This window comes from Xenopus tropicalis, chromosome 5 (genome assembly GCF_000004195.4).
Source record: "Xenopus tropicalis strain Nigerian chromosome 5, UCB_Xtro_10.0, whole genome shotgun sequence".
Taxonomy (NCBI): Eukaryota; Metazoa; Chordata; class Amphibia; order Anura; family Pipidae; genus Xenopus; species Xenopus tropicalis.
This window is the reverse complement of record NC_030681.2, coordinates 71,762,427-71,788,800: the sequence shown is the minus strand read 5'-3', so window position 1 is coordinate 71,788,800 and position 26,374 is coordinate 71,762,427. Positions and strand designations below refer to the sequence as shown.

Here is a 26,374-nt window from a genome sequence, read left to right as displayed (position 1 = left end):
AACTGCACATTATTTGGCCAAATTTCATCCCTTGTGTGCTGTGACATGCAGATACCCTAGGTGTTTTGCAACAGACATGGGAATCAGATGAATTATATTGTCCTTATGTACAAATATTGAATTATAATTTAACAAAGGGGCTAATTAGGGGATTTGCCAGGTAAAATGATGTAGGCTACTAATAGTAACTAAGCAAATTTATGTTTGTGTGTTTATTTGGCTTATTCACTTATCACCTTTTATCAAGAGCATGAAAAGCTCAGATACTTCCAATTTTATGTAAAGAAGGAATGCTTTATATAACAGGGATAATCCAAACCCACATGGTCAGGCCAAGTCAGGCATGTCACTTAGTGAAAATGTCACTATTTAATGCAAGTATGTATTTTAAGATCAAACCATATAGACAAATCTTTCAGCTGCAAAACACAGTACAGGTCTATTAAATGGGATGCATGGGTTTTTTGGGATAAGGAATCTTTCTATAATTTGGATCACCGTACCTTAAAGCTATTAACAAATAAACATTAAAACCTAATCCACATGTTTTGCTTCCAGATATGCTCACCCAGCTACCATCAAGTACATGGTACTGCTATAATATTGAAAAAGAGAAAATAAAATTGTCAAAGAATATATATTATAAATTAGAACATATATTCTCTGTTATTTTTCTTTAAAAGAGAGAAACCAGCACCTTTAGCTCTAGGCAAATGTTTATGTATACAGTAATGGCAACTAGAAATTGTATATATGGTAATACATCCCTCATGGGTTTCATCACTGATTGTTATCTGTGAGACTTATGTTTCTGTGTGCTGTTGTTAATAAAATCTGGCTTATTGATTTTGCATAAGCTTGTAAAATTACATGTGTAGGTAATATACAACTTTACCCCTGTGCTCCATACATTTGTGTGGGTTTTCTTCATGAAAGAAAATTCCTTTTTGATTAATGTCAGATTCTAACTAGGCAGTTCCAAAAGAACATATGATGCAGCATCAGTTTTTATCAGTAGTGCACGTATATGTAATACTAGGTGTAATCATTCGTGTTATAGGTAATCAGTAATCATATCCCACATATTCATCATACCTTGTATGCAGTATGAAACTAATTGTCTCTCTATTCTGGGGCTTTAGGAGAGTCATGGGATTGTGACATCATTGTTTCTGACTGGTTCATGTGCTACAGGAGTATTGCCACATTATTTGCAAAGGATTTTCTTTAGTAAAATACACAAAAGTGTTGATTTCATAGAGCATGGTCAATATTTGGGACTTACTGGGATTCATGGAGGCACCCTGCCTTATTCTTTGAACTCGCCATCAGTAAACATTAGATCATCTAAATAAATGTAGATTTATTTCTTTAGGTACTTTTTTTTGGTTTGTTTTCGAAACTAAGGTGGGTTTTTTTTTGTACAAATTAATTATTGAAATGATTGCTGGCTAGCTAACACTTTTACTTTTACTTGTTCTTTTATTTTTTGCCTATGTCTGTGGTTCCTAGTTGCTGCATTGAATATAAATAATCAGAGTCTTATAACCTATTCCCATAGGTGGAGGGTGACTTTTTTGTTTGGGGAGGCTAAAGATGGGCCATACATAGAATGACCTAAAGCTAATGTAAGACTAATGTACGCTGCTGGTGTAAAAAATTAACCTCCCAACTACCACTTGCAGTTCCCACTGACTTCCACGGATTCTGTGCAAAAGTGCGGGTGTGAGTGCTTTTTTTTTTTATAGTTAAATGCTTCGGATATAAAAGTATTCATAAGTGCATTTCTGTGAGGGGATCTGCAAACATTTGTGTTTGTGATTATTTAGCTTAAAGGGGTAGTTCACCTTTAAATTCACTTTTAATATAATGTAGATAGATAGTCTGAGACAATTTGCAATTGGTCCTATTTTATTTTTAATGGTTTTTCAGTTATTTAGATTTTTGTTCAGCAGCTCCCCATTTGGTATTTTACGAGCTATCTGGTTGCTAGGGTCTTATTTACCCTAGCAACCACTTAGTGGTTTAAACAGGAGATGGGAATATGAATAGTTAAGAGGCCTACATGGGAAAATAATAATAAAAAATGACACTAATAATAAAATTAAAGCCTCGCAGAGCAATCATTTTTCGCCCCCATTTGAAAAGAAAGGCAAATTATTCAAGAACTATAAAATAAATTAATCAGGAAGACCAATTGCAAAAGTTGCTAGGAATAGGCCATTCTATAACATACTAAAATTTAACTTAAAAGTGAAACACCCCTTTAGATGTGTTTACGTTAGTTTTATAGCAAAAAAGGCAGTTACCATCCTACCACCTATGTTAGGATAGGTGATAGGGATATTATAGATATCAGGTCAGGCAAAAAACTATTTAATTTTAGCTAGTGATTCAGCCTTTAGAACTTTGTATTGTACCTGTGTATAGTACCTGTGGGATGAAATCTGCAGCAAAAGTTGAGATTTGGTTCTCAGGTAAAGTTACAGTCTGCAGATTCTTCTTTTCAGTCTTCATTTCTGCACTGCCTTCAGTTTGTAATATCTCCCAATCGCTGTCTGCATCTGTGCCTTGATTGGTCAATTTTACTGTCTGTCAAGAAGAGTGTGCTCTGATTTTAGAATCTACAAGACGAAAGATCCAATCAGAGCACAGCAGAATCGGCTTGCAGGAACAGAAGATTTTAAGGACAGTGCAGAAACAGAGTGAGATTTGTTTTGTTTTTTTAATGTGCCAAGGAGGTTTGGGGGGGCTTAGCCTCCCCTAGCCTTATTGAAAATCCGCCTATGCCTATTCCAACCAGCAAGATGTTTGCTTTCAAACAGGATTTCATTTAATGCTTCTTTCTGTGGGTTACTTGGTTGGTATACAATTTAAGAACACCCACAATCGCAGGTACTCTTAGGGCTCTGGCACATGGGGAGATTAGTCGCCCGCAACGAAAATGTAAATCGCCGGTGGGATGGCATACGCGGCGGCGCGATTTCACTGAAATCGCAGAAGTTTCCTCTCAAGGCAACAATATGCCATCCCACCGGCAATTTACATGTTCGCCGGTGGGATGGCAGTCCGGGGAGATTAGTCGCCCGCGAACAGGGAGATTTGTCGCGGGCGACTAATCTCCCCGTGTGCCAGAGCCCTTAAACAGAAGCAATGGAGAGCATGTATTGATGCAACTTATTAAGGTATGCTCAGCTAAACATGCGTTTGCTTTTTCACATGGTTGGAAGTGGTTCACCCTGCCTGTTTTGAAAAATGTTGTGCAACTTAGCCTATGAACACTGAGGAACAATATCAGTAGGTCTGGGATTCACACAAGACGTTGTGTCAATAAGCGTACCAGACCTGGGCTCAGTGAATTATATGCAAATCCTGTTTTGAAATGGCTCAACTTGCATCAAAATGCAATTGCTTTTGTTTTGACGCATCAAGCTCTATTTTGGCTGAAGCAACTCAGAATGTGGCCACAATATTGAGTAAAAAATAGGTAAAAACATGCTGATGTATATGTGTTAATTGCAACAATATACATTAGGAAAGGAAATCACATTTTATATTTCACTGATAGGCCCTGAACCAATATACAAATAACAGCAAAAAATTCAGTGAAAATAAAACCACATTTTAATGGCTCAGAGATTTTTTCAAGACATGATACAAAACAAATTCAAATTCAAAATTTGTTTTGTATCATGTCTTGAAAAAAGCTCTGAGCCATTAAAATGTGGTTTTATTTTCACTGAATTTTTTGCTGTTATTGATGTATATGTGTTCTTGCATTTGTAAATTACCCATTTTGTTTTATTACCCACACCTAAAAATGTGGTAGAAAGCTTTAGGTGGTTTGTATTTTTGCATTAAAGGAGAAGAAAAGGCTAATAAAGAGTTAATCTCAAGCTGCAGACATTCTTTCAGTTCTCTTAATAGTGCCCTTAAGTCTCCCCATATTTCTCCCGTTCAGATGATCAGAATTCTCATAGGGGGAAAAAAAATGCTGAGCTCTGTAAAGAATATTCCTATAATGCCTCACTCCTGCACCTAGACGAAGACCGGTGTACATGCTCAGTTAATAATACTATGAGGAAGCTTTCTGCTGATTGGCTCAGATCACACATTCCTAAGGGGGGAGGGAGTTCTTAGCATTCTTGAGGGAGAGGGGAGTGAGGAGAAAGCTGCGTGTCTCTGGCACAGGAAAACAGACCAGAAATCCTGTTTCTTTTGAAAGAAAAGCGTTTCTGTGAGTGCTTAAGGCTGTATTTACATAGACCTTTCTGATAAAGCTTACTTAGTTTTTACCTTTCCATCTCTTTTAAAAGCTCTTGCGTTCATTTTGCTGTCCACAATGAGCTAACTTTCACTATTACTCTCTATAAACTTACGTGGTAATTTCTTGACCCTGCTGGTGAAATCATGGGTTAGATGACGTCTCAAAAGCCATTGAGTTTTTGTGTAAGATTTTTCTAACCAGCAATGGCACTAGCAGGGTCAAGGCAATAACCATTATGGAGGGACAATTGCAAGGGCTTTGCTACCTGAACAACTGCCAAGCTGGTTATCAAACAGGTGCTAAATGTTCAGAGATTTCCCCTGTTCCTTTAACCTAAGAGTCATATTTCAAAGTTTGCTATTACAGCAGATGAGAGGTTAAACGTACATACCCATGAATGCCTTACTTGTCATAGAGGTTTGAGGATTTCATGCTGGTATTGTTTTTGTCCTACTGCACTTCCTTTCTTAGGCCCCTTTTTCACAGAGGCTACACCCTACAATTTGGATAGAGGCAGTCCCCAACATCAGGTCAAAACTTTAGGGTCAGTTTATTAAGGTTTGGTCAGTAAAGAAAATACATATCATGTCAGATTTAATCATCTTACTGGTCCAGTACTGAAGAGATCTTGTTCAAATCAGTAACCCCCACCACGTTCATTTGCAGCAGAGAGTGTTAGATCTCAGTGCTGTTGCTCAGCGTTCTCTTAAATCTGCCGCTTTATCTAAGGGCTCTGGCACACGGGGAGATTAGTCGCCCGCGGCAAAACTCCCTGTTCACGGGGGCGACTAATCTCCCTGAGTTGCCTACCCCTGCCATCCCACCAGCGAACATGTAAGTCGCCGGCGGGATGGCAGGGGTAGGCAACTAGGGGAGATTAGTCGCCCGCGAAGGTAATTAGCTGTTTGAACTCAGAAGCCACTGAGGCTTGTGAATTCACTGTCACACCACTACCTTAGGCAGTGTCAGATGCAGAAGGAATCCAGTTGGTTCTCTTCCTTGCTGTTGTCTCTGTGCAGCAGGAGCCAATCAGAAGCAAGTATACATGGTGTTTAAACTTGATGTCACTCTTAGGTTAAATGTATACTTGCTTCTGACTGGTATGGCACCAGTAATATAGTGATGAGATCTATGTATTATATGTGATTGAAATAAAAAATACTTGTCCTTAATGTCCCTAGTGTTTCCAAAGACCTCCCTCCTAAGTTAAACAGTTTAACCAGAACTGGCTTTACAGGCCAATTCTTGCTTTTGCTGACTTTGATGCTTTTGTATCATTGCATTTTGAAGGAATATTATATTTTTTTCTCTTAATCTTCTCTTTTTTCCAGAATCACTGCTTTGAGAACAGCAGCTAATCTAATTAATTCTAAGTGAGAGAACACTGAAAGCCAGTATAACAGTAAACACTGACTTACCCCCAAAATATATTTCAGCTTATTTCCTGGAACATTATATCAAGGAAGTAATGCTGTTTATATTCATCTTGGGATTGTTATGTGAATGATAGATTTCAATAATGTGATAGTCTGAATATGCTTGTTTCATTTGTAATGTTTATGCATAGTACTGAGCAGCAAGGTGCATTAGAGTTTACAATTTTTAGTAATAAAGTGTGCATGTACAGTGTACATTATGTTAGGTCTATCTATATTTGTTTCATTTCCATTTGTTACCCAAAAGTACCTCGTAAAAACCAGAACACTAATTATGGTATACAGTGCAGTTACACTGGGTTTTAGCACTGCAAGATAAAGAATGTAAAGGTTCTTTATTTAATGAAATCTGAAGTAGATTTCTAGATACACTGGAGCATTAGTAAAATTCTAAATTGCTAGCTCCTTTTGATACACCAAATGGTGGCCAGAAGCCCCCATTGGGGAACTTATCAATCAGCGGATCAAATATGACTGGATCGATAAGCCTCCTACTCCCCCTCTACTAGTAAAAAAGATCTGGATAATTGTGTTACATATGATCAAGTCATGCTACAATCTCCCTGCATATAGTTACATAGGGTTGAAAAAAGACCAGAGTCCATTAAGTTCAACCCTTCCAAGTAAACCCAGCACACACAACCTATACTTACCAATCTATACAACACATACATAAACTATATATATATATATACAAACATTAATACTAACTGTAGATATTAGTATCACAATAGCCTTGGGTATTATGCTTGTTCAAGAACTCATCCAGGCCCCTCTTAAAGGTATTAACAGAATCTGCCATTACCACATCACTAGGAAGGGCATTCCACAACCTCACTGCCCTCACCGTGAAAACCCCCCTACGCTGCTTCAAATGGAAGCTCCGTTCCTTCTAATCTAAAGGGGAGGCCTCTGGTGTGTTGATTGTTTTTATGGGGAAAAAAACACCCCTTATCTTCCTATAATCCCCTCTAATGTACTTGTACAGACTGTGTAACTATGTATTTTTAATTAATACAGTTAAAACATACAGATACAAGAAATGTACTATGTTGTCTCCTGTACCATGTAAAATATTGAATTTTAAAAAAAGTTTTGTTTTAATTTAATGCTGAGTTCAAGCTCCTCTCCTATAGCTTGTCATTGTATCATTGTAATAAGGGGTTACCATTTACAGTTGAGCTGAAATTTTGAACTCTTATTTTTCATCTGTCTATACATCTGAGGAGCCAGATAATGAAGGCTTCCCTTTTAATATGCCCAGTTCTAGTAATTTAGCTACAGACGCATGGGTCACTCGGGAGGAAATTCAAAAGAGACTTGAACATGTAAAGGTAAACAAAGGTCCAGGGCCAGATGGGATTCATCCCAGGGTATTAAATGAGCTGAGCGCTGTGATTGCCAAACCTCTTCACTTAATTTTTCAGGATTCATTGAGGTCTGGCATAGTGCCGAGAGACTGGCGGATTGCTAATGTGGTGCCGTTATTTAAAAATGGAGCCCGTTCTTAGCCTGAAAACTATAGGCCTGTTAGTTTGACATCAGTAGTAGGAAAAATTTTGGAAGGGGTAATAAGGGATGAATACATTGCAGTTCACAATACTATTAGTTTGTGCCAGCATGGTTTTATGCGTAACAGATCTTGCCAGACTAATTTAGTCGCCTTTTATGAGGAGGTGAGCAGGAACCTCGATGCTGGAATGGCAGTTGATGTCATCTACTTGGACTTTGCTAAAGCGTTTGATACAGTACCTCACAGAAAGTTAATGATCAAATTAAGGAATATTGGCCTAGAACATAATATTTGTAATTGGATAGAGAACTAGCTGAAGGATAGAGTACAAAGAGTGGTGGTAAATGGAACATTTTCTAATTGGACCAGTGTGGTTAGTGGAGTACCGCAGGGGTCAGTCCTTGGTCCTTTGCTTTTTAACTTGTTTATTAATGACCTGGAGGGGGGCATAGAGAGTACTGTTTCTATTTTTGCTGATGACACAAAATTGTGCAAAACTATAAGTTACATGCAGGATGCTGCCGCTTTGCAGAGCGATTTGACAAAATTGGAAAACTGGGCAGCAAACTGGAAAATGAGGTTCAATGTTGATAAGTGCAAAGTTATGCACTTTGGTAGAAATAATATAAACGCGAACTGTCTACTGAATGGTAGTGTGTTGGGGGTATCCTTAATGGAGAAGGATCTAGGGGTTTTTGTTGATAACAAATTGTCTAATTCCAGGCAGTGTCATTCTGTGGCTACTAAAGCAAATAAAGTGCTGTCTTGTATAAAAAAGGGCATTGACTCAAGGGATGAGAACATAATTTTGCCCCTTTATAGGTCCCTGGTAAGGCCTCACCTTGAGTATGCAGTGCAGTTTTGGGCTCCAGTCCTTAAGAAGGATATTAATGAGCTGGAGAGAGTGCAGAGACGTGCAACTAAACTGGTTAAGGGGATGGAAGATTTAAACTATGAGGTGAGACTGTCGAGGTTGAGGTTGTTTTCTCTGGAAAAGAGGCGCTTGCGAGGGGACATGATTACTCTGTACAAGTACATTAGAGGGGATTATAGGCAGATGGGGGATGTTCTTTTTTCCCATAAAAACAATCAACGCACCAGAGGTCACCCCTTTAGTTAATGCCTTTAAGAGGGGCTTGGATGAGTTTTTGAACAAGCATAGTATCCAAGGTTACTGTGATACTAATATCTACAGTTAGTATTAATGTTTGTATGTATAGTTTATGTATATGTGTCTAAAAAAAAAATGGCAAACAGGAATATTTGAATTTTATTCAATTGTTAACTGTTATATTAAATCATTTATGAGTACCAAAGAGGTTTTTATTAGCATGAGGGGTTGCAAGGCCCCTTCCAAATTTAGCAGTTTGCCTGCATTAGCAGTGGTATTTTTTAGCCAAACTAAATAGAATATGTTCAAGAACAGAATGTATGTGCATAAGGCACCTAGCATGATCATTTAGCTCTTTACTCTTTATTTTTCAGGATCAGTCATGGGGTATAGTGACTGACCCTTTTTATGTTTAATAACAGTTATTAACTGCCCGTCTGATTATGGGAAAGAAAAATATTTGCTGATTTTTAAAATGACAATAATACTAATCCGTGAGTGAACAGAATACTGTGTGTATCGATCCATAATGTTTAATGAAAGAAGGCATGCAAACTTTCGCTATGGCCATTTGACACACTTTATGTAGCTTATTACGATTTGTTTGTTTAGACAGTGCCATTATATATGATAATTGTTTGATGCTTTCGTTGTATAGTCTTTCACTATTTCTATGCGCAGTTCTACATGGGAATATGCACTAGAGCATAGCATTAAATCCCTAAATACAGATAACAATTACGTTGTAAACACTAACTGTTTGCCTGTAGGCCATAAACCTGCAACTGTTGAGAGAAATTCCTCTAGTGCTGCCCTGTGGGGGGGGGGGGGTTGGTAAATCTTGCCCCTACAACCTGCTATGTTGTCAAAATAGTCCAGCTTATACAGAGTGGAACAGAAACAGGTAAACAAATACAGACTTGTCTTTTCACAGGGGGCTTTAGTCCAGTGGGACAGGCACTCAGCCGAACACCATCAATCAAGCTGCAAATGGTAAGTTTGTCTGCATTATGCGCAAACATTATATTCTAAAATATAGACATATTGGTAGGTAATGAACAACTGTTTTAATTCCATTTAAAGTATAGCGCCAGTGACAAACAATGAAGATATTTTTTTAAAGCCTTTTTCTGCGTCATGAGTTTTTGAATGTGATCTAGTAATGGTAACAAATATAGCTAATGAGTTCACAGTGCAGATTGTGCTTGTCACCTGTTCTTTGTGTTTGCACAATTAAGTTAATTTTTAGTTATGTTAGAAAATATCCTATACTTAGCAACATTTCAATTATTTGTTAGTTGTTAAATTATTTGGTTCAATTTAAAACAAATTAATAATTTTCAATAAAGCTACATGGAAAGGTAGAACTGCATAGAGCCTTCTGTCTGCCCAAGCCAGGGGATCGCTGATACCAGGACCTGTCTATGTCAGAATAGCATTACAACCATGAAGGAGGAAGTGCAGGCATTGACAACTACTTTACACACTCCATTAATTTGCATCTCAGTGATCTAATTGGCTAATGTGATTCAGCCAATCGCTTCAATTGCTAGTGGAAGCAGGGGTGTGCACTAGCAAGTGTTGCCTGTGACTCCTTGCAATGTAAGTATGTAGGAGGCTGGAAGAGCAATGAGATCCAAGGTTTTATGCACCGCTATCTTTGCAGGTACATATATTAAAAACAAACCATTTTTTTTTTTTTAAATTAAACCAAATTGTAAATATCATTTAAATGGCCATTAGACTATTTTTAAAAATTAATAAAGTTGAATGCCCCCTTTAATAAATAAGCCTGGCTGTGTAGTAGATAGCTGGTGTCTTTAAATGTTTGATCAATTGCATCCTTGTGGAATAGGTTTGTATGAAAATGTGCAACGTTTTACGGTACAGGTATGGGACCCCTTATCCAGAAACCCATTATCCAGAAAGTTCCAAATTACGGAAAGGCCATCTCCCATAGACTCCATTTTAATCAAATAATTCACATTTTTAAAAATGGTTTCCTTTTTCTCTGTAATAATAAAGATTAAGATACAATTCATTCTTGGAGCCAAAACATTCCTATTGCGTTTAATTACTGTTTAAATAAATTTTTTAGCAGAATTAATGTAGGAGATCCAAATTACAGAAACATCCCTTATCCGAAAAACCCCAGGTCCCGAGCATTCTGGATAACGGGTCCCATACCTGTACATAGAGGATGAGTCAAGAGTTCTGGTCTAATTTGTCCAAACTTTTTTTCTTTTTTTTAAGTAAGAATGCACCTTCTCAAATTATGATGGAGAAGGAACTACATTAGTGCCTTTAGCTCTGTTTTCCCTTATGTAGCAGAATTTTTCTGCAGGGGATTGGCTGTTTGGGACATGTAACCTGATGCCAAAGCTTTTGTACTTGAGGTTGAAATCCTGACTGGAGTGTGAAACACAGCTCTAAATAAAATAAAATAAAAATTTCCTAGTGGCTGATAATATTGTGCTTAAAGTGAAAACATTGCATTTTTGTATCAGAATTACATATGTACCTATATTCTGGGGCTTCTGGGGGTGTATGTTAATACAAAGCTTTATTCATTTCAGTAATATCCTATGCACAATGAACACACAAGTGATTTTTTGTGACAACAATTTTACTGCCCCTGGATGAACCCAAGAGAATATCTTGCACTTTTTTATTGAAAATGTTTTTTCCTCTTGACTATAAGTGAGTCATCGTATAGAGAACGTAGGGGAGATCTGTGCCATAACTACACAGACACACCCTGCCTTTAAAAAGCCTTTAATTTCAGAAAGCAAACAAAAGTTAGTTAAGTAATTTTGGCCTACTGATAAATGTGTGGGCAGGAGTGAACTAGAAGCAAAACTTGTTTTCTGAAAACACCTGTTCAGAGAGGAAAATAGTTTGTGCCAGTTAAAATAAAGCTTCAGGGTATATGCAATTTCTGTCACATCATTGTACAGTTGTGGCTTGGGCAAAATGAGATTTTTAATTCTTAACCCTTCTGTTTTTTAGAAAGAAGGGCAGAACATATGGAAACTTATTATGTGAATTTTTTTTTCACAGAATTTGGGCATAAAATGGTGTTCCAGTTTCCCACAAGTTTAAATCAATGGATTTAGAGCATAAATAAGTTTTTTATGTCCCCTCTGTCCTTGCAACAGTACATTAGTTAGGATATTTTCATACACATGCATACACAATAATATCTCTTGCAAAAAGTGATTAAAAAAGGTTGTCATTAATTGGCTAAATCTGTATACTGAGGGTTATATTTATGAAAAGGTGAAAGCAGAGCTTGCTACAGTTCACCAGATGAATCAAATGTATATTTTTTGTTGTCGCAGAGTAACACCGAGGCAAGGATTTCTTCTCTTAAAATCGAAGCTGATAATGCCCTGCCATTTCAAGAGACAGTAAGTATTGTGTAGTAGACTTATTCTTGGGTTGCTGTATTAATACATTGGTAATGTCAGTTTTCAAACTTTAAATGATACCATAACATGTTGACATTTTCCAAGTGAAACAATAAATAAACCCTGCATGTGGGACGTTTTGTCACCAGTGTTACAGTGGGTTTTGAAAGTTTGTGAACCCTTTAAAATTTTCTATATATTTATATGAATATGACCTGAAACATCATCTGATTTTCAAACAAGTCCTAAAAGTAGATGAAGAAAACCTAGTTGAACAAATGCAACAAATATCATTATATTTGGTAGTGTGTTTATTGAAAAAAATGATCCAATAACCTACATGTGGCAAAAGTAAGTAAATCCTTAGGATTTTCATATAATATGAAGGTGAAATCAGAGTCTGGTGTTTCAGTCAATGGGATGACAATCAGGTGTGAGTGAGAGACCCTGTTTTATTTAAAGAATGGGAATCCAACAAAGCCTGATCATACATACAACACATTTGTGGATGGGTATCATGGCTTGAACAATGGAGGTGTCTGAGAACCTTACAAAAACAGTTGTTGATGCCCATCAAACAGATGTGAACAAACCAGGAGGATACTGGAAGAATGTTTTGTGGAGGGATGAAGCCAATATAGCGCTTTTTGGCTTAAATGAGGAATATTACATTTGGAGAAAGAAAAAAACTGCATTCCAGCTTAAAAACCCTATCCCATCTGTTAAAAATCATGGTGCGGAGTGTTCTGGTTTAGGCCTGTTTGCTACATCTGGGCTTGGGCGGCTTGCCATTATTGACGGAACAATGAATTTTTAACTGTACCAGAGAATTCTCAAGGAAATGTCAAGACATCTATCTGTAAACTGAGTCAGTGAGTCATGCAGCAAAAGATCGTTCTACCAAAGTATGGTTAAATAAGAATAAAGTGAATGTTCTGGAATGGCCAAGTCAAAGTCCTGACCTTAATCCAATTGAAATGTTGTGGAAAGACCTACAGGAAACCCACCAATATCCAAGACAAGTCAATGTGCAGGACTGATCAACAGTTACCTCAAACGTTTCATTTGTCACATCAAATACTGAGAGCACGATTCACTTATTTTTGCCACATGCAGATATGTTATTGGATCTTTTTTTTTTTCTCCATTAAATATATACCAAATATAATAATTTTCGTTTCATTTATTTAACTAGGTTTTCTTCATCTACTTTTAGGACTTGTTTGAAAATCAGATGATGTTTTAGGTCACATTCATATAAAAAGCTAGACAGTTTGAAAGGGTTTACAAACTTTCAAGCACCACTGTAAATTTCTTCCAACATGAGCGACAAAAATACCTTTGTACTGAAGTCAGAGTTAATCTCTGGTGGAAAAACATTTTTTAAAAATTAGAATTATTTGCTTCAAATGGAATCTATGGCCTTCCTGAAATTAGGTTTCCAAATAATTTATCCCATAGAAAAGTCTTTTTTTATGAAAAGTATTTACTTCGAAGCAGTGTTTTACATAGGAGCTGTTTTATGCAGTTTATTTCTACAGACCTGTAATGTACAAGGGTATGTTTTTCCTTTAACAGGAAAGGGTTGCTGGGTTTTTGTTTTTTTTTCCCCTAATAAATTCTAGTGTTTGAGGTTAACAATGTAGACAAATGCAAAATGTTCTATAAATGTAAACACTGAGTTTAGCTGTTTGCTAAGATGTACTTCTTGCATTATTTTATCATACTTTGCAGATGTGATCAAGGCTGGTGTAAGTCCTGTGCGTGTTAGAAGCTTGGCTTACAATGTTAAAATAATGGCATAAACAGAACATTTAGGCTTGTATTGGTGTTCAGCTCTCCTGATGCCCAGAAATGTGTGGATAATAAATCCTTTTATCTAGCATCTGTATTACATGTTTTAAAGTTGTTAATTAGTTTTTTTTTTTTTTGGGGGGGGGGGTGCCATTTGCTATTAATTTGGGCCTGGCACTTGTCAAACAGATGACTTTAATGCAAAGCATTAGGATAAACACATAATAGTTTAACTTCACAAACTAAGCAAAATATTTTCATTTGATTTTGCTTGTCCTCCTCTGAAACCTGTTTTGTTTTATAATGTTTTTGTATTATATCATATAGGGTCAGACTACTGTGGTGGGTCAGACTTTTTATGCTGGCTTTAGCTAGTACTGGCTAGGCCAGTAAAATACCACTCAGGTGGCAAGCCTTGTACTGTCTGACAGGGTTAAGTGCATTTTTCCAGAATCCAGTAATATGAAATCTTCCTTTAATGTTTCTTTTAAGTCTGACAATAAGAATGTTATTTAATACAGTAAATTGGTGGTATGTATGAATAAGTGGAGCCAAAGTCAAAGAACAGGTTTGTTTATCTGTAAAAGGCACTTATTTCTTCTTAATAGATTTCCATGTTTTACTGATTGACATTCCAGACGTTGTATAGACAGTGTCTGTTGTCAAACAGGACACCTGTGTATTCTAGGACACATCTATTTCAACAATCAAAAGTATAGGTGTCTTAGAGATGCCTTAATAAAGTTGACCCTTATACTAAAGGATTCATAGAAAGCTATGTGAATATACACACTGGCCGTTCCTTTTTATTTTATTAAATGACATACTGAATATACTCGCGTATAAGCCTAGTTTTTCAGCACCCAAAATGTGCTGAAAAAGTCACCCTTGGCTTATACTCGAGTCGGGTGCCATGGGTCCCTCCAGACTAGCACCCTCTGTCCTTTGTGTGCAAATTAGGCCATCCGCAACCAGACCCTCCAGTACCCTGGCCCGCTCCCAAATTCATCTTCATCTACCATCCTCACCTGACCCATTCTGCACTAGACATTGCACTTTATATTCTATATAAACTATATATAGTTTTGAAGGATTTAACTGATTGAGTACTCTTAAGGTATCATTGTTGATAAAACATTTGTTTTTGTTGACCCTCCACTTACAGAGCTAGTTTACAGTTTTTATTTGAAATAAATATTTAAAAACATATACCCCACTGATGCCTCATTTAATGTAATTTTATTGGTATTTATTTTGATGAATCTTGGCAGTAGCTGCTGCATTTCCCACCCTAGGCTTATACTCGAGTCAGTAAGTTTTTCCAGCTTTAGGTACCTCAGCTTATATTCGGATCGGCTTATACTCGAGTATATACAGTACCTTGTTTTGTGGTTGCTTAATAAAATAAACTGACATATTCTGCGCACATATGCCATCACCACACTTCATTTGTAGAGGCATTTTTCGACAATTACAGCTTCATGACTTCTGGTGTCAGTATGCTCTGCTCATGATGGGGCATATTCATTAATATTGGAGACAAGCATCACCAGTGGTGTTGCCCATAGCAACCAATCAGCTATTTGCTTTTGTTTTCTAATTCGAAGGTCACTGTTCAAATATAATTGCTGATTGGTTGCTGTGGGCAACATCACTGGCAATGTTTGCCTCCAGTGTTAATACATATGCTCCACTTTGTCATGGAGGGATTTTGGCTTTTTCTTCCAGGGAGATTTGCTTCAAGTTGCTCACCTTAGTCAGATAAAGCTTTTACTGTTACGTTTTGACATGGAGGGCTGATAATGGAAGCTTGGTTTTACCACTCCCCCCTTTATTAAAACCACACCCACTTTAAACCACACCCATGTTATCAAAAGAGCTTTTAACACCATACCCACATTAATTGTTAAGCACACCAAAAAAATTTAAAAAAAAATAATTGGTGCTCACTGAAGGGATATCAACCATCACTCGTATGTGATAGAAGTTTATAATGTCATATTAAGTCACACCCTTAAATCCATATGCCCACCATGTGGGTAGAACAACAACCCTCACCACATAATTACACACCTTAGGAATCCCTCAACAACTGTTTCCAAATGCTAATAAACTGCAAGAACAAACCCCTTCCAGGTTCACCTCCCACAGGCAGCATAGGGTAGGCAGAGTATGGCACACACAGGCAGCATAGGGCAAGCAGAGTATGGCACACACTGGCAGGGTAGGGCAAGCAGAGTATGGCACACACAGGCAAGGTAGGGCACACCCAGGCAGCACACGGTGCCAGGTTCACCACCCACAGGCAGCATAGGGGAGATTGTGCGAAAATCTTTTCTCTTATCTCTCTATCTTCCTAAACTATGCGTTTTCTCTGCCTGGAATTCTTCCCCCTACTTAACAAAAACTCAATTCTCAATGCATACGCTTCTCACTGACAACAGACAGGCTAATTTCCCTTTTGAAATTTGCATAACACAAGCGAATATAACTTGTAGAAGCTTTACTATTAGATTTGTAACTAATATGTTATTATGATCTTGAATAGATAACACAATTTTGCTTTCTAAGAATTGTATTGTTTGTAAAACTCAAAAATTAAAAATGAGAAAAAAAAGAAACTTTGTGTTTAAATAAAGTGTTGCGTATGCCTTCCCACTGGCGATTCACATTATTGGCGGTGGGAAGGCGTTTTGTTACCAAGATTAACCAGAATTAACCATAGGCCCAGTGAGCCATGGCCCTAAGGGAGAAAAGCTGTTTTATTTTTTTGTATTGTGTAAAAGTTAAGCAAAACGTTATTAGGATTTCTCTGTTTGTGGCATTCTGAGAATGTAGAATGAATACCTTGTATACATTTCTACATAAATGGGTAATTAAGCAGCTGCTGCTTGTATGTTAAACCATTTCTAACATTTCCCACAGCTCTTTATCGTGCTTCTCCTGCTGTGTTCCCACCACCTTGATCCCTTTAGTACAAAGTTGACAAAGCCTCAAACCTTACCAAGGTAGAGCTTTGGTTTCAGCTGCTTTTCTGTGAGAGGAAGTAAATGCTGAAGGGTTTCTTTGTGGCATTGATGTGATAAAGCTGTGGTGGTCTTATCTTCCTTCTAGGTCGTGGCTTTGTATGACTACACAGCACATCGATCTGATGAGCTAACCATCCATCGTAGTGACATTATCCATGTGTTGTACAAAGATAATGACAATTGGTGGTTTGGCAGTCTAGCAAATGGACAACAAGGTTATTTTCCAGCAAATTATGTGGCTTCTGAGAGTAAGTGTGCATCTCCTTACAAAGTAGGGTAATGTGGGTTTAACTGATTGTTTTGCCCCAGACAGCAGAATTTATTCTAATTAAGATAGTCTCACCTCTGTCCTTTTTTTTTTTTCCCCCAGATGAGCATAATGATAGTTTCTCACCTGCAGTGGCACATGATTTGGATGATCGTAATATGGAACAATATGACATTGATCAATCTTACAGTTCTAACATGGTAAATATTCCAAAAGTCCACACAAATAACTGTTGTGTTATGTGAATATGTACTTAGCTTCAAAGGTCTCCTGTCATCCACATATAAAAAGCTGTATAATAATAGTTCTTTCCAAACTAAACATTAAATCTTAATTCTTAATTTTTTTAAATTAAATTATCCATACCTATTATAATGGTATTTATAATCATATATTGCCTGTCCCGCCTGGGCATACAGATGGGGCAGGCAATTTGTTTCACTCTCTATTCAGCGCGTCCTATATGTCACTGCACTACTTACATTCCCCCCTCCTCACCACCTGTGATTGTGTAGCTAGTGCATGGGCATTAGATACCCCCCATTGTGGCACATAAGAATTTGGGATGATACAAAGCTTGCCTTTTTCCTATGATTGTGAATTCCAGGACTGAAGGAAAAAAATCATTTATATAGTTTAAGTAATGTTGATTTCGTTTGACTTAATAGACACAATAAAAATTATATTGACAGTTATTCCACGGTTGTTATACAGTAGATCAGGTTATGGAAGCTCAATTTCAGCAATTGATCACAATATATTATTTCACTTTACTTTATATTGCTGACATACAGTGGCTTGCAAAAGTATTCGGCCCCCTTGAACTTTTCCACATTTTGTCACATTACAGCCACAAGCATGAATCAATTTTATTGGAATTCCACGTGAAAGACCAATACAAAGTGGTGTACATGTGATAAGTGGAACGAAAATCATACATGATTCCAAACATTTTTTACAAATAAATAACTGCAAAGTGGGGTGTGCGTAATTATTCAGCCCCCTGAGTCAATACTTTGTAGAACCACCTTTTGCTGCAATTACAGCTGCCAGTCTTTTAGGGTAGGTCTCTACCAGCTTTGCACATCTAGAGACTGAAATCCTTGCCCATTCTTCTTTGCAAAACAGCTCCAGCTCAGTCAGATTAGATGGACAGCGTTTGTGAATAGCAGTTTTCAGATCTTGCCACAGATTCTCGATTGGATTTAGATCTGGACTTTGACTGGGCCATTCTAACACATGGATATGTTTTGTTTTAAACCATTCCATTGTTGCCCTGGCTTTATGTTTAGGCTCGTTGTCCTGCTGGAAGGTGAACCTCCGCCCCAGTCTCAAGCTTTTGCAGACTCCAAGAGGTTTTCTTCCAAGATTGCCCTGTATTTGGCTCCATCCATCTTCCCATCAACTCTGACCAGCTTCCCTGTCCCTGCTGAAGAGAAGCACCCCCAGGGCATGATGCTGCCACCACCATATTTGACAGTGGGGATGGTGTGTTCAGAGTGATGTGCAGTGTTAGTTTTCCGACACACATAGCGTTTTGCATTTTGGCCAAAAAGTTCCATTTTGGTCTCATCTGACCAGAGCACCTTCTTCCACATGTTTGCTGTGTCCCCCACATGGCTTGTGGCAAACTGCAAACGGGACTTCTTATGGTTTCAATGGCTTTCTTCTTGCCACTCTTCCATAAAGGCCAACTTTGTGCAGTGCACGACTAATAGTTGTCCTATGGACAGATTCCCCTACCTGAGCTGTAAATCTCTGCAGCTCGTCCAGAGTCACCATGGGCCTCTTGGCTGCATTTCTGATCTGCGCTCTCCTTGTTCGGCCTGTGAGTTTAGGTGGACGGCCTTGTCTTGGTAGGTTTACAGTTGTGCCATACTCCTTCCATTTCTGAATGATCGCTTGAACAGTGCTCCGTGGGATGTTCAAGGCTTTGGAAATCTTTTTGTAGCCTAAGCCTGCTTTAAATTTCTCAATAACTTTATCCCTGACCTGTCTGGTGTGTTCTTTGGACTTCATGGTGTTGTTGCTCCCAATATTCTCTTAGACAACCTCTGAGGCCGTCACAGAGCAGCTGTATTTGTACTGACATTAGATTACACACAGGTGCACTCTATTTAGTCATTAGCACTCATCAGGCAATGTCTATGGGCAACTGACTGCACTCAGACCAAAGGGGGCTGAATAATTACGCACACCCCACTTTGCTGTTAATTATTTGTAAAAAATGTTTGGAATCATGTATGATTTTTGTTCCACTTCTCACGTGTACGCCACTTTGTATTGGTCTTTCAGGTGGAATTCCAATAAAATTGATTAATGTTTGTGGCTGTAATGTGACAAAATGTGGAAAAGTTCAAGGGGGCCGAATACTTTTGCAAGCCACTGTATGTTAGATTATAGGTAGAGTTGTGGAATTGTCTTGTTTAACAATAAGAAGGGAGGGAGTTAAGATGTGTTTTGCCTGCATTTCCAGTGTTAAGCTGAAAGATCTTTCCTAATGAGGGCCAGTTTCTCAGTGGTAAACCTCTCTGTAACTGCTCCAAGCCAACTTGGAATTCTAACAGGGTTTTTCCAGTTCAATGTTACAGTCCTTCATTAAGTTATGTGTAGTAAAGTGGAATGACACAGGGATAAAGTATTGAACACAGAAAAGGAGGTGCAAAAGGGCATGGAAAGTCAAGAAACCTGCTGAAATATGTCAGAATTTAGAAAGCAATCCTGTGAAAATTAATATCAGCTGGTTTAGTCCTAATTGATGGCCTATTAAAAGGTTTCTCATTACCAAGGTACCAGACAACAAGCATCTGATGATGGGTAAAAGCAAAGAGCTCTCTTAAGACCTTTGCAATCTTATTGTTGTAAAACATACTGATGGCATTGGTTACAGACATAGTTCTAAGCTTCTCAATGTTCCAGTGGGCACCGTTGGGGCCATAATCTGAAAGTGGCCTAAACCAGCCACGACCAGATACTCCTCGCAAGATTTCTGACAGAGGAGTCAAAAAAATAATCAGAAGAGTTGTCTAAGAGCAATGGATAACTCACAGACCGCTGCAGAAAGACCTTGAACTAGCAGATACAGTTGTTTTAAAGAAAGCAATAAGCTATGCACTCAACCAACATGGCCTCTATGCAAAATCACCATGCAAGACTGCACTGCTGAAGAAAAAGCATGTTGAAGCTTGTCTAAAATTTGCTGAACAACATTTGGCCAATTACATTTTGGGAAAATTGAACTCTTTGGATGTCATTGCACACACCATGTTTGGAGGAGAAATGGCACTGGACGTTACCCCAAAAACACCATACCAACAGTGAAGTTTGGAGGTAGGAACATCTTGGTATGGGGCTGTTTTTCATTTTAGCATATGGTACTTACAGACTTCATATTACTGAAGAAAGGATTAATGGAGAAATGTACCAGGGCATTCTTGATAAGAATGCTGAATATGAAACCAGGATGGACATTTCATTTCCCAAACACACAGTCGAATTTCAGAAAAGAAAATAAACCTGCTAAAATGGCACAGTCAATCATCTGACTTGAATCCAAATGAAAATCTTTAGAACAAAGGCTTTTTCTACATTTCAGTAAGCGTGTTCAATACTTATTCCCTGTGTCATTCCACTTTTCTACACATAACTATGGACATATTTGTTTTGATTTCTTTATATGTGTGGATTACTTGGGGCTGTTGACAAGAAATTTACACCAGATGTCGGTAAGAACCCATTAGAAAAATATTTACTGAAAAAAAAGTTGATGTGGTTTAATACTTATTTTCCCCGCTGTAAATAAAGGGAGCATTAATATAGCCCATAGATTTGTCCATGTATAACCAGTATCTTGCGATAATTGTTTTAACTTGTGTTACTTTCTTATGTATTTAGCTTTCTTTTTATGATTGGTATGAAGCAATTTTTTGTATCTGTGTTTGTGTGTGTGTGTGTTTTTTTTTTTTAACTGGTATAGAGCCAGGTGCATGTTAGATTTTGCTTTGAGCAATTTCTAGTGTTTGCTTCTCACCTGACAACTGCCTGGCATGGGTAGGATTGGGGCCAGTGACTGTTTCCTTTCTGGCAACCACATAAATATACACATGCCCCAAGTGAAAGAGCTTGTTGAAAATGGGGTATATTTGCTCTCAATCCAGGAAACTGGTGGGTTTCTGAGATATAGACTTGGCCTCCTTGCCTGTGAATTTTTACTAAGCCTTTTGTTTGTTTGCAGATGTCAGCAGTCTCCAGCACGTCAAAGGATCTGAAATTTATGCCACAGACTGACACAGATGCAGACTCACCTGTGACACAGTAAGAGAGAGCATTCGGAAGGATCTTTCCATGTTCAGAAAAAAATCTCACCGAATATAAAAACATATTTTTGTTTAGATACATATAGACAGTTTAAAAAGGATAAGGATGCCTTCCCAGTAGAAATCCTGATATGATTTCATCCACTGGATAGTAACTGGGAGAATTAATCTATAGGGAAATGGTTAATAATATCTCAAGAACCATAATGTAGTATATTGTAGATAATGTAGAGCAGGATATTGTATGAGGACTTCCTTTTCCTCCCTTTAGTAATAATGGGTAGATCTCTTTTATATTATTATTTATTTTTTTTTTTTTTTAAACAAATTATCCACCTTTGTTCCAGTAAATATATCTTCAGCATGCGCTTGTAGATTTTGTCCATTCCCTATCTAGGAACTGTGATTCACATTTTATAACACTTACTATAAAACCATTGTCTGGCAATCAGTAATTGATTAGATAAAGTATGCACATTAGACCCAGTAATGTGACTTCCTCTATCATCTGTTTACCTTTTCTTTACATATTATATCATGGGAAAGTATGCCTTCCCTATGGGGATGTTTGCTGAATAAAATAAATTGTGGTATTTAAACTGTGACTTCATTTCATATAGCCATTTATTAGCTTTTTTTCCTTTTAAGTTGGGAGCAGTTTTGGTTTTCTTGTTTTCATTATCGATTGCTTAACCATGTTGAAAAATTTCAGACCAGGAACTGTGTAACTATTTTTATCATTGCAGTTGCTCATTGGGACCAATCAGATATTTGCTTAAATTTTCTAGCTGGTACAGGTATCGGACCCCTTATCCGGAAACCCATTATCCAGAAAGTTCTGAATTACGGAAAGGCCATCTCCCATAGACTCCATTTTAATCAAATAATTCACATTTTTAAAAATTATTTCCCTTTTCTCTCTAGTACCTTATAATTAATCCCAACTAAGATATAATTAATCCTTATTGGAGGCAAAACAATCCTATTGGGTTTAATTACTGTTTAAATAATATTATTAGCAGACTTTAGGTAGGAGATCCGAATTACGGAAAGACCCCTTATCCGGAAAACCCCAGGTCTCGAGCATTCTGGATAACGGGTTCCATACCTGTAGTAGGCTGATCAAAACAAATAGCTGATTGCATATTGCTGGTTGTTCTGGGTCTCTGCACTTGTCCTGTTTAGCACCTTTCTTAGTAAATGAGTCCTATCATGTTGCACTGCATTCTGTCCTGCAGACATCAAGTCCAGTTGAAGGAAGTAGGGGTCATTGGGGCTTTCCAGTTATGTGCACAGCTATTATTTGTGTTTTTTTGCATGTATATGCCAGTGGAGAAAATGCTGTTCTGCTGCCTTTATCATTGTGCACACAGAGCAGATTTCAGCCCAAAAATGCAGTGTGTGCTTACCATGCAGTGGGTCAGTGTTTGATGTAGGGGGGGCGGTTTTTGGTAAAGTCCAAATACCTCCATCTCACCTTTAGTTGCTAACCATCAAAATGAGTGGAGGGTCATTTATAAAATTTGCACAGTGCAAAATTATTTACACAATGAACATATTTGCCCTGCCCATGTTTACATTTATAAAGTTGGACAAGACTGGTGCATGTAATGTGCAAACATAATTGCAAATTTTTTATTTGCAGTGCGAATATCAATAAAGCTTATAAATATGGCATATTTGCAAACTGTGAATACAAATTGCAAACTCATTTGCAAATGTTTTTGAGCAGTTCGCATTTCACTGCGATTCACAAGAAAAGGAAAGACGAGCATAGCAGTGCAAAATGTAAGTGTTTAGGGGAAAACATGTGCAAACAACCATTTGCAAAAAAAAAATATGCGCTGCGTGAACCTTATAAATGACCCCCAGTGTCACAAAGAGCATTTGTAGCCTGTGTGACATGAAGCCAAAAGAAAGTGACCCACAGCACTTGTCAGCCATGATGATTATCAATGAGAAGCAGCAAGCACGCCCAATGTTACTTAGAATCCACTTAACCTTTCAGCTACCACCTACAATTCTGCTAAAACCAGCTTTCCTTCTTTGAGTGAAAAAGTCGTAACCCTGTGCCCTTTAAAAGACAAATACAAGAACTTAATTGGCCTTAAGTAAAAGAACCCTGTGTAGCAAGTGGAGAAGCTGAAAAGCACTGAAGTGCCAAGTGATATTGTAGAGTGCTTTGTATGGTATTTGTTTAGCAAATTATACAGATTTCCAATGAGTTGCCATCTTAAAATATTTAAAATACAAAGACCATGCATAATTATTTATACCAGACACAATCTGGAGGTATAATTTATCAAAATATCCACAAGCCCCTTATTTATTCTGAAGCAGATAAAAAATGGCAAAGTTTTTTAAAGATATGGTCCATTGTTTAACTAGGACAACCTGATCCACTTTCTTAGGTAGGATATTGAGGAATCAAAGCAGTTAGTGACCCTCGAAAGGCAGGCATATGTGGTTACAACAGTGATGCTGTAGTTAGAATTATCCTTAGCTGTTCATTTTTGAGGACAATTGAACTTTAAACAGGGTCACTGCACATCAAGAAAATCTTGTATTTCCAGGGTGTTCATGAGACTTCCGCCAGCCTTTTACTATAATGACCTGAAGAAACAACCCTTATTTTATTATTTAGGAAAATGACAGAGAATGTCTGAAAGAAAAGGGACCTTCCACCTTTTCAGCCTGATGATTTTGTTTATAAAATAAAGGACAGCAAATCAAACTGAGAAAATGACACTGTGCTTAAAGCAGTCTCTTAAACGTTTCTGTTTAGTAAACTTGCCAAAAATATGTGTACAGTGTACTGTACAGTACTGTGACATTTCTTTCTACAATATAAATACCCCATAAATATGGTAAAAAGTAGACATAAAAATAAACCTGTTTTTAAAGGAGAACATCCCCATCTCCGCACCACCCCCCCCCTCCCCATTGGGCCACTTCTCTGCACCTCCCCCCCTCCCCATTGGGCCACTTCTCTGCACCACCCCCCCTCCACATTGGGCCACTTCTCTGCACCACCGCCCCCCCCTCCCCATTGGGCCACTTCTCTGCACCACCCCCCCTCCCCATTGGGCCACTTCTCTGCACCACCGCCCCCGCCCCCCTCCCCATTGGGCCACTTCTCTGCACCACCTATTTCTGACAGGCGCCCCTGTCTTTCTGCCTGTTACAAAACTGCTACAATGGTTGGCAGATGCCATCAGCACCTCTATTCCTCCTCTTTAGACCTTTGGGTGGGGAGTGGAGGACACAGGTGAAGGAGTGGGTAGGCAAGGGGCACTGGGTTGTTGGGTTGGGCACTGGGTAGGAGTTGCCCTTTTATAAACATATTCTCTCTGAAATTGATTATCAAGTGTGTGAACAAATGTTGTGCATAAACATTTCTTCACTGCATATTTGCTTTGTAGATAGTTAGGAGCTGCCATATTGGTTGCATGGAAGGCTTTCTTTAAAGAAAATGTTGGAATGTCTGTATGAGCCAGCCCCTTTCTTTACAATCATGCATAGGCTTTTCTTAAAATTGTGAATGAAATGTTAATAGATTTAAATAAGACACACTTTTTATATAATTTTATTGATTTGTTTTATGAAACCATATGTATTTGTGTAGCCATTTTTTAGTATTGGTTTTTAATGATGTTGTTAAAGCAGTATAGTTTAGTATAGTAAGAGAAATATAAAGAATAATTTGTCTGCTTTTTGCAGTGGATCAAGGCATGACAAGCAGCTGTATCCAGAGCCATCAAACCGTTCAACCAAAATGACTTCTCTTCATGCAGAGCCGTCTGACATCGCAAACACTGCTTTGCCTGAATGGGGGCAAATAAGTGAAAAGGTGGCTGTGAAACCCAAAAAGAAAAAAATATTAAAAAACAGCAGCACTGCTGGGCAAACAAATAATGCATTTGAGCCAGACTCACAAGATAATGTTGGATATCCTTTATATAAGGGCTTGGGGAAAACAAAGAACCATCTTCCAGTTTAGAAAAGAGAATGGCTCTTAAAAAGGGCAACATTTTTGTATTAGTGTTTTAAAAGGTTGTTTATTGTGAAAAATGTATGTGTTTTTGGAACCAGCAGGAATATGTACTATAGGGAGTGCCCGTCTTAATTTCTATCCTTGTAAAAAAATTTCTATCCTGTAAAAAAGAAAATATCAAAAAGAAATACAAGCCTTGCATTGGTCACTTCATATCCAAAGAGATTAACCCTGCATATGACAGGCCTTAGCCATAACCTCAGAGAAAGCTATGTATTTGCTTATTAAACCAGCAGTGCCTACATATCAACTAGGGATGCACTGAATCCACTATTTTGATATTCAGCTGAACCCCAAACCCTTTGTGGAAGATTTGGCCAAACACCCAAACTGAATTCTAATTTGCATATGCAAATAAGGCCACACAAGGGTTAAAGAGAACCGCACACACAGGGGGCTTGATGAACAATTTTCAGCTTCCGTGTTTATGTGAGAAGTATTCACGCAATTTTAAGGTTTGGCCAGGCACATAGATTCGCCCAAAAAAGGCTGAATCCTGAATCCGAATCCTGGATTCAGTGCGTCCCTAATACCAACACCAAATAATATTTCCTGCCTTCCTGTACCTTTTGGGCCAGCTTTGTATATATTTTTGTATTTTAATTTTTTTGACCATTTATTTTTCCTTTGATCATGCCATATGCAGGTAATCCAGATATTGGATAGCAATATAGTGACCCCAATATGTAGAGCCTGTGCTTTTTGTAATTCGTACTCTTAATCAGACTGACTTCATAAATACTGAGAGACAGTGCTATACTTATAAGATAAGCCCCTTTTTTTCTACTGTACATAAAGATTTACTTTTTTACCTTTTTTTTTTATTACTTTGCAAAACATGTTTTTTTCTGTTCTGATAGTGTTCTTCCACTAGTTAAATTATCTTTATTTATCTTAATCTTATATTCATTTGTAACCCTATTATTTATTCCTGTCCTATAGCTATCCATGTCAAGAACATATATATATTCGCTGAATAACTGCTGAGAATTACCATATCAGTGCTGTAAACGTAAAGCTATGAAGGATTATTTGAATCAGTGTGTTCTGTTACCTTTATACCTAATATCTTCTATTCACACAGCATCTATTCTAGCTTCTTAAAGAAATACTGTCATGGGAAAACATGTTTTTTTCAAAACGCATCAGTTAATAAAGCTTCTCCAGCAGAATCCT

General features: G+C 37.7%; 1 protein-coding gene across 4 annotated transcripts in view; it reads left to right on the top strand.

The window, feature by feature from the left end:
• The window catches only part of ahi1 (Abelson helper integration site 1), a 90,644-nt gene extending 64,707 nt beyond the window's left edge, over positions 1-25,937 (top strand). For all 4 annotated transcript variants that reach the window (XM_002935808.5, XM_012963581.3, XM_004914574.4 and 1 more), the window contains exons 20-25: positions 9,262-9,320; positions 11,669-11,737; positions 16,646-16,808; positions 16,931-17,028; positions 21,063-21,142; positions 24,865-25,937. In XM_002935808.5, the coding sequence (XP_002935854.3) occupies positions 9,262-9,320; positions 11,669-11,737; positions 16,646-16,808; positions 16,931-17,028; positions 21,063-21,142; positions 24,865-25,144 (749 nt within the window). In that variant the 3' untranslated portion in view covers positions 25,145-25,937. The remainder of the gene's footprint in view (positions 1-9,261; positions 9,321-11,668; positions 11,738-16,645; positions 16,809-16,930; positions 17,029-21,062; positions 21,143-24,864) is intronic.
• The last annotated feature ends 437 nt before the right edge of the window (positions 25,938-26,374 follow it).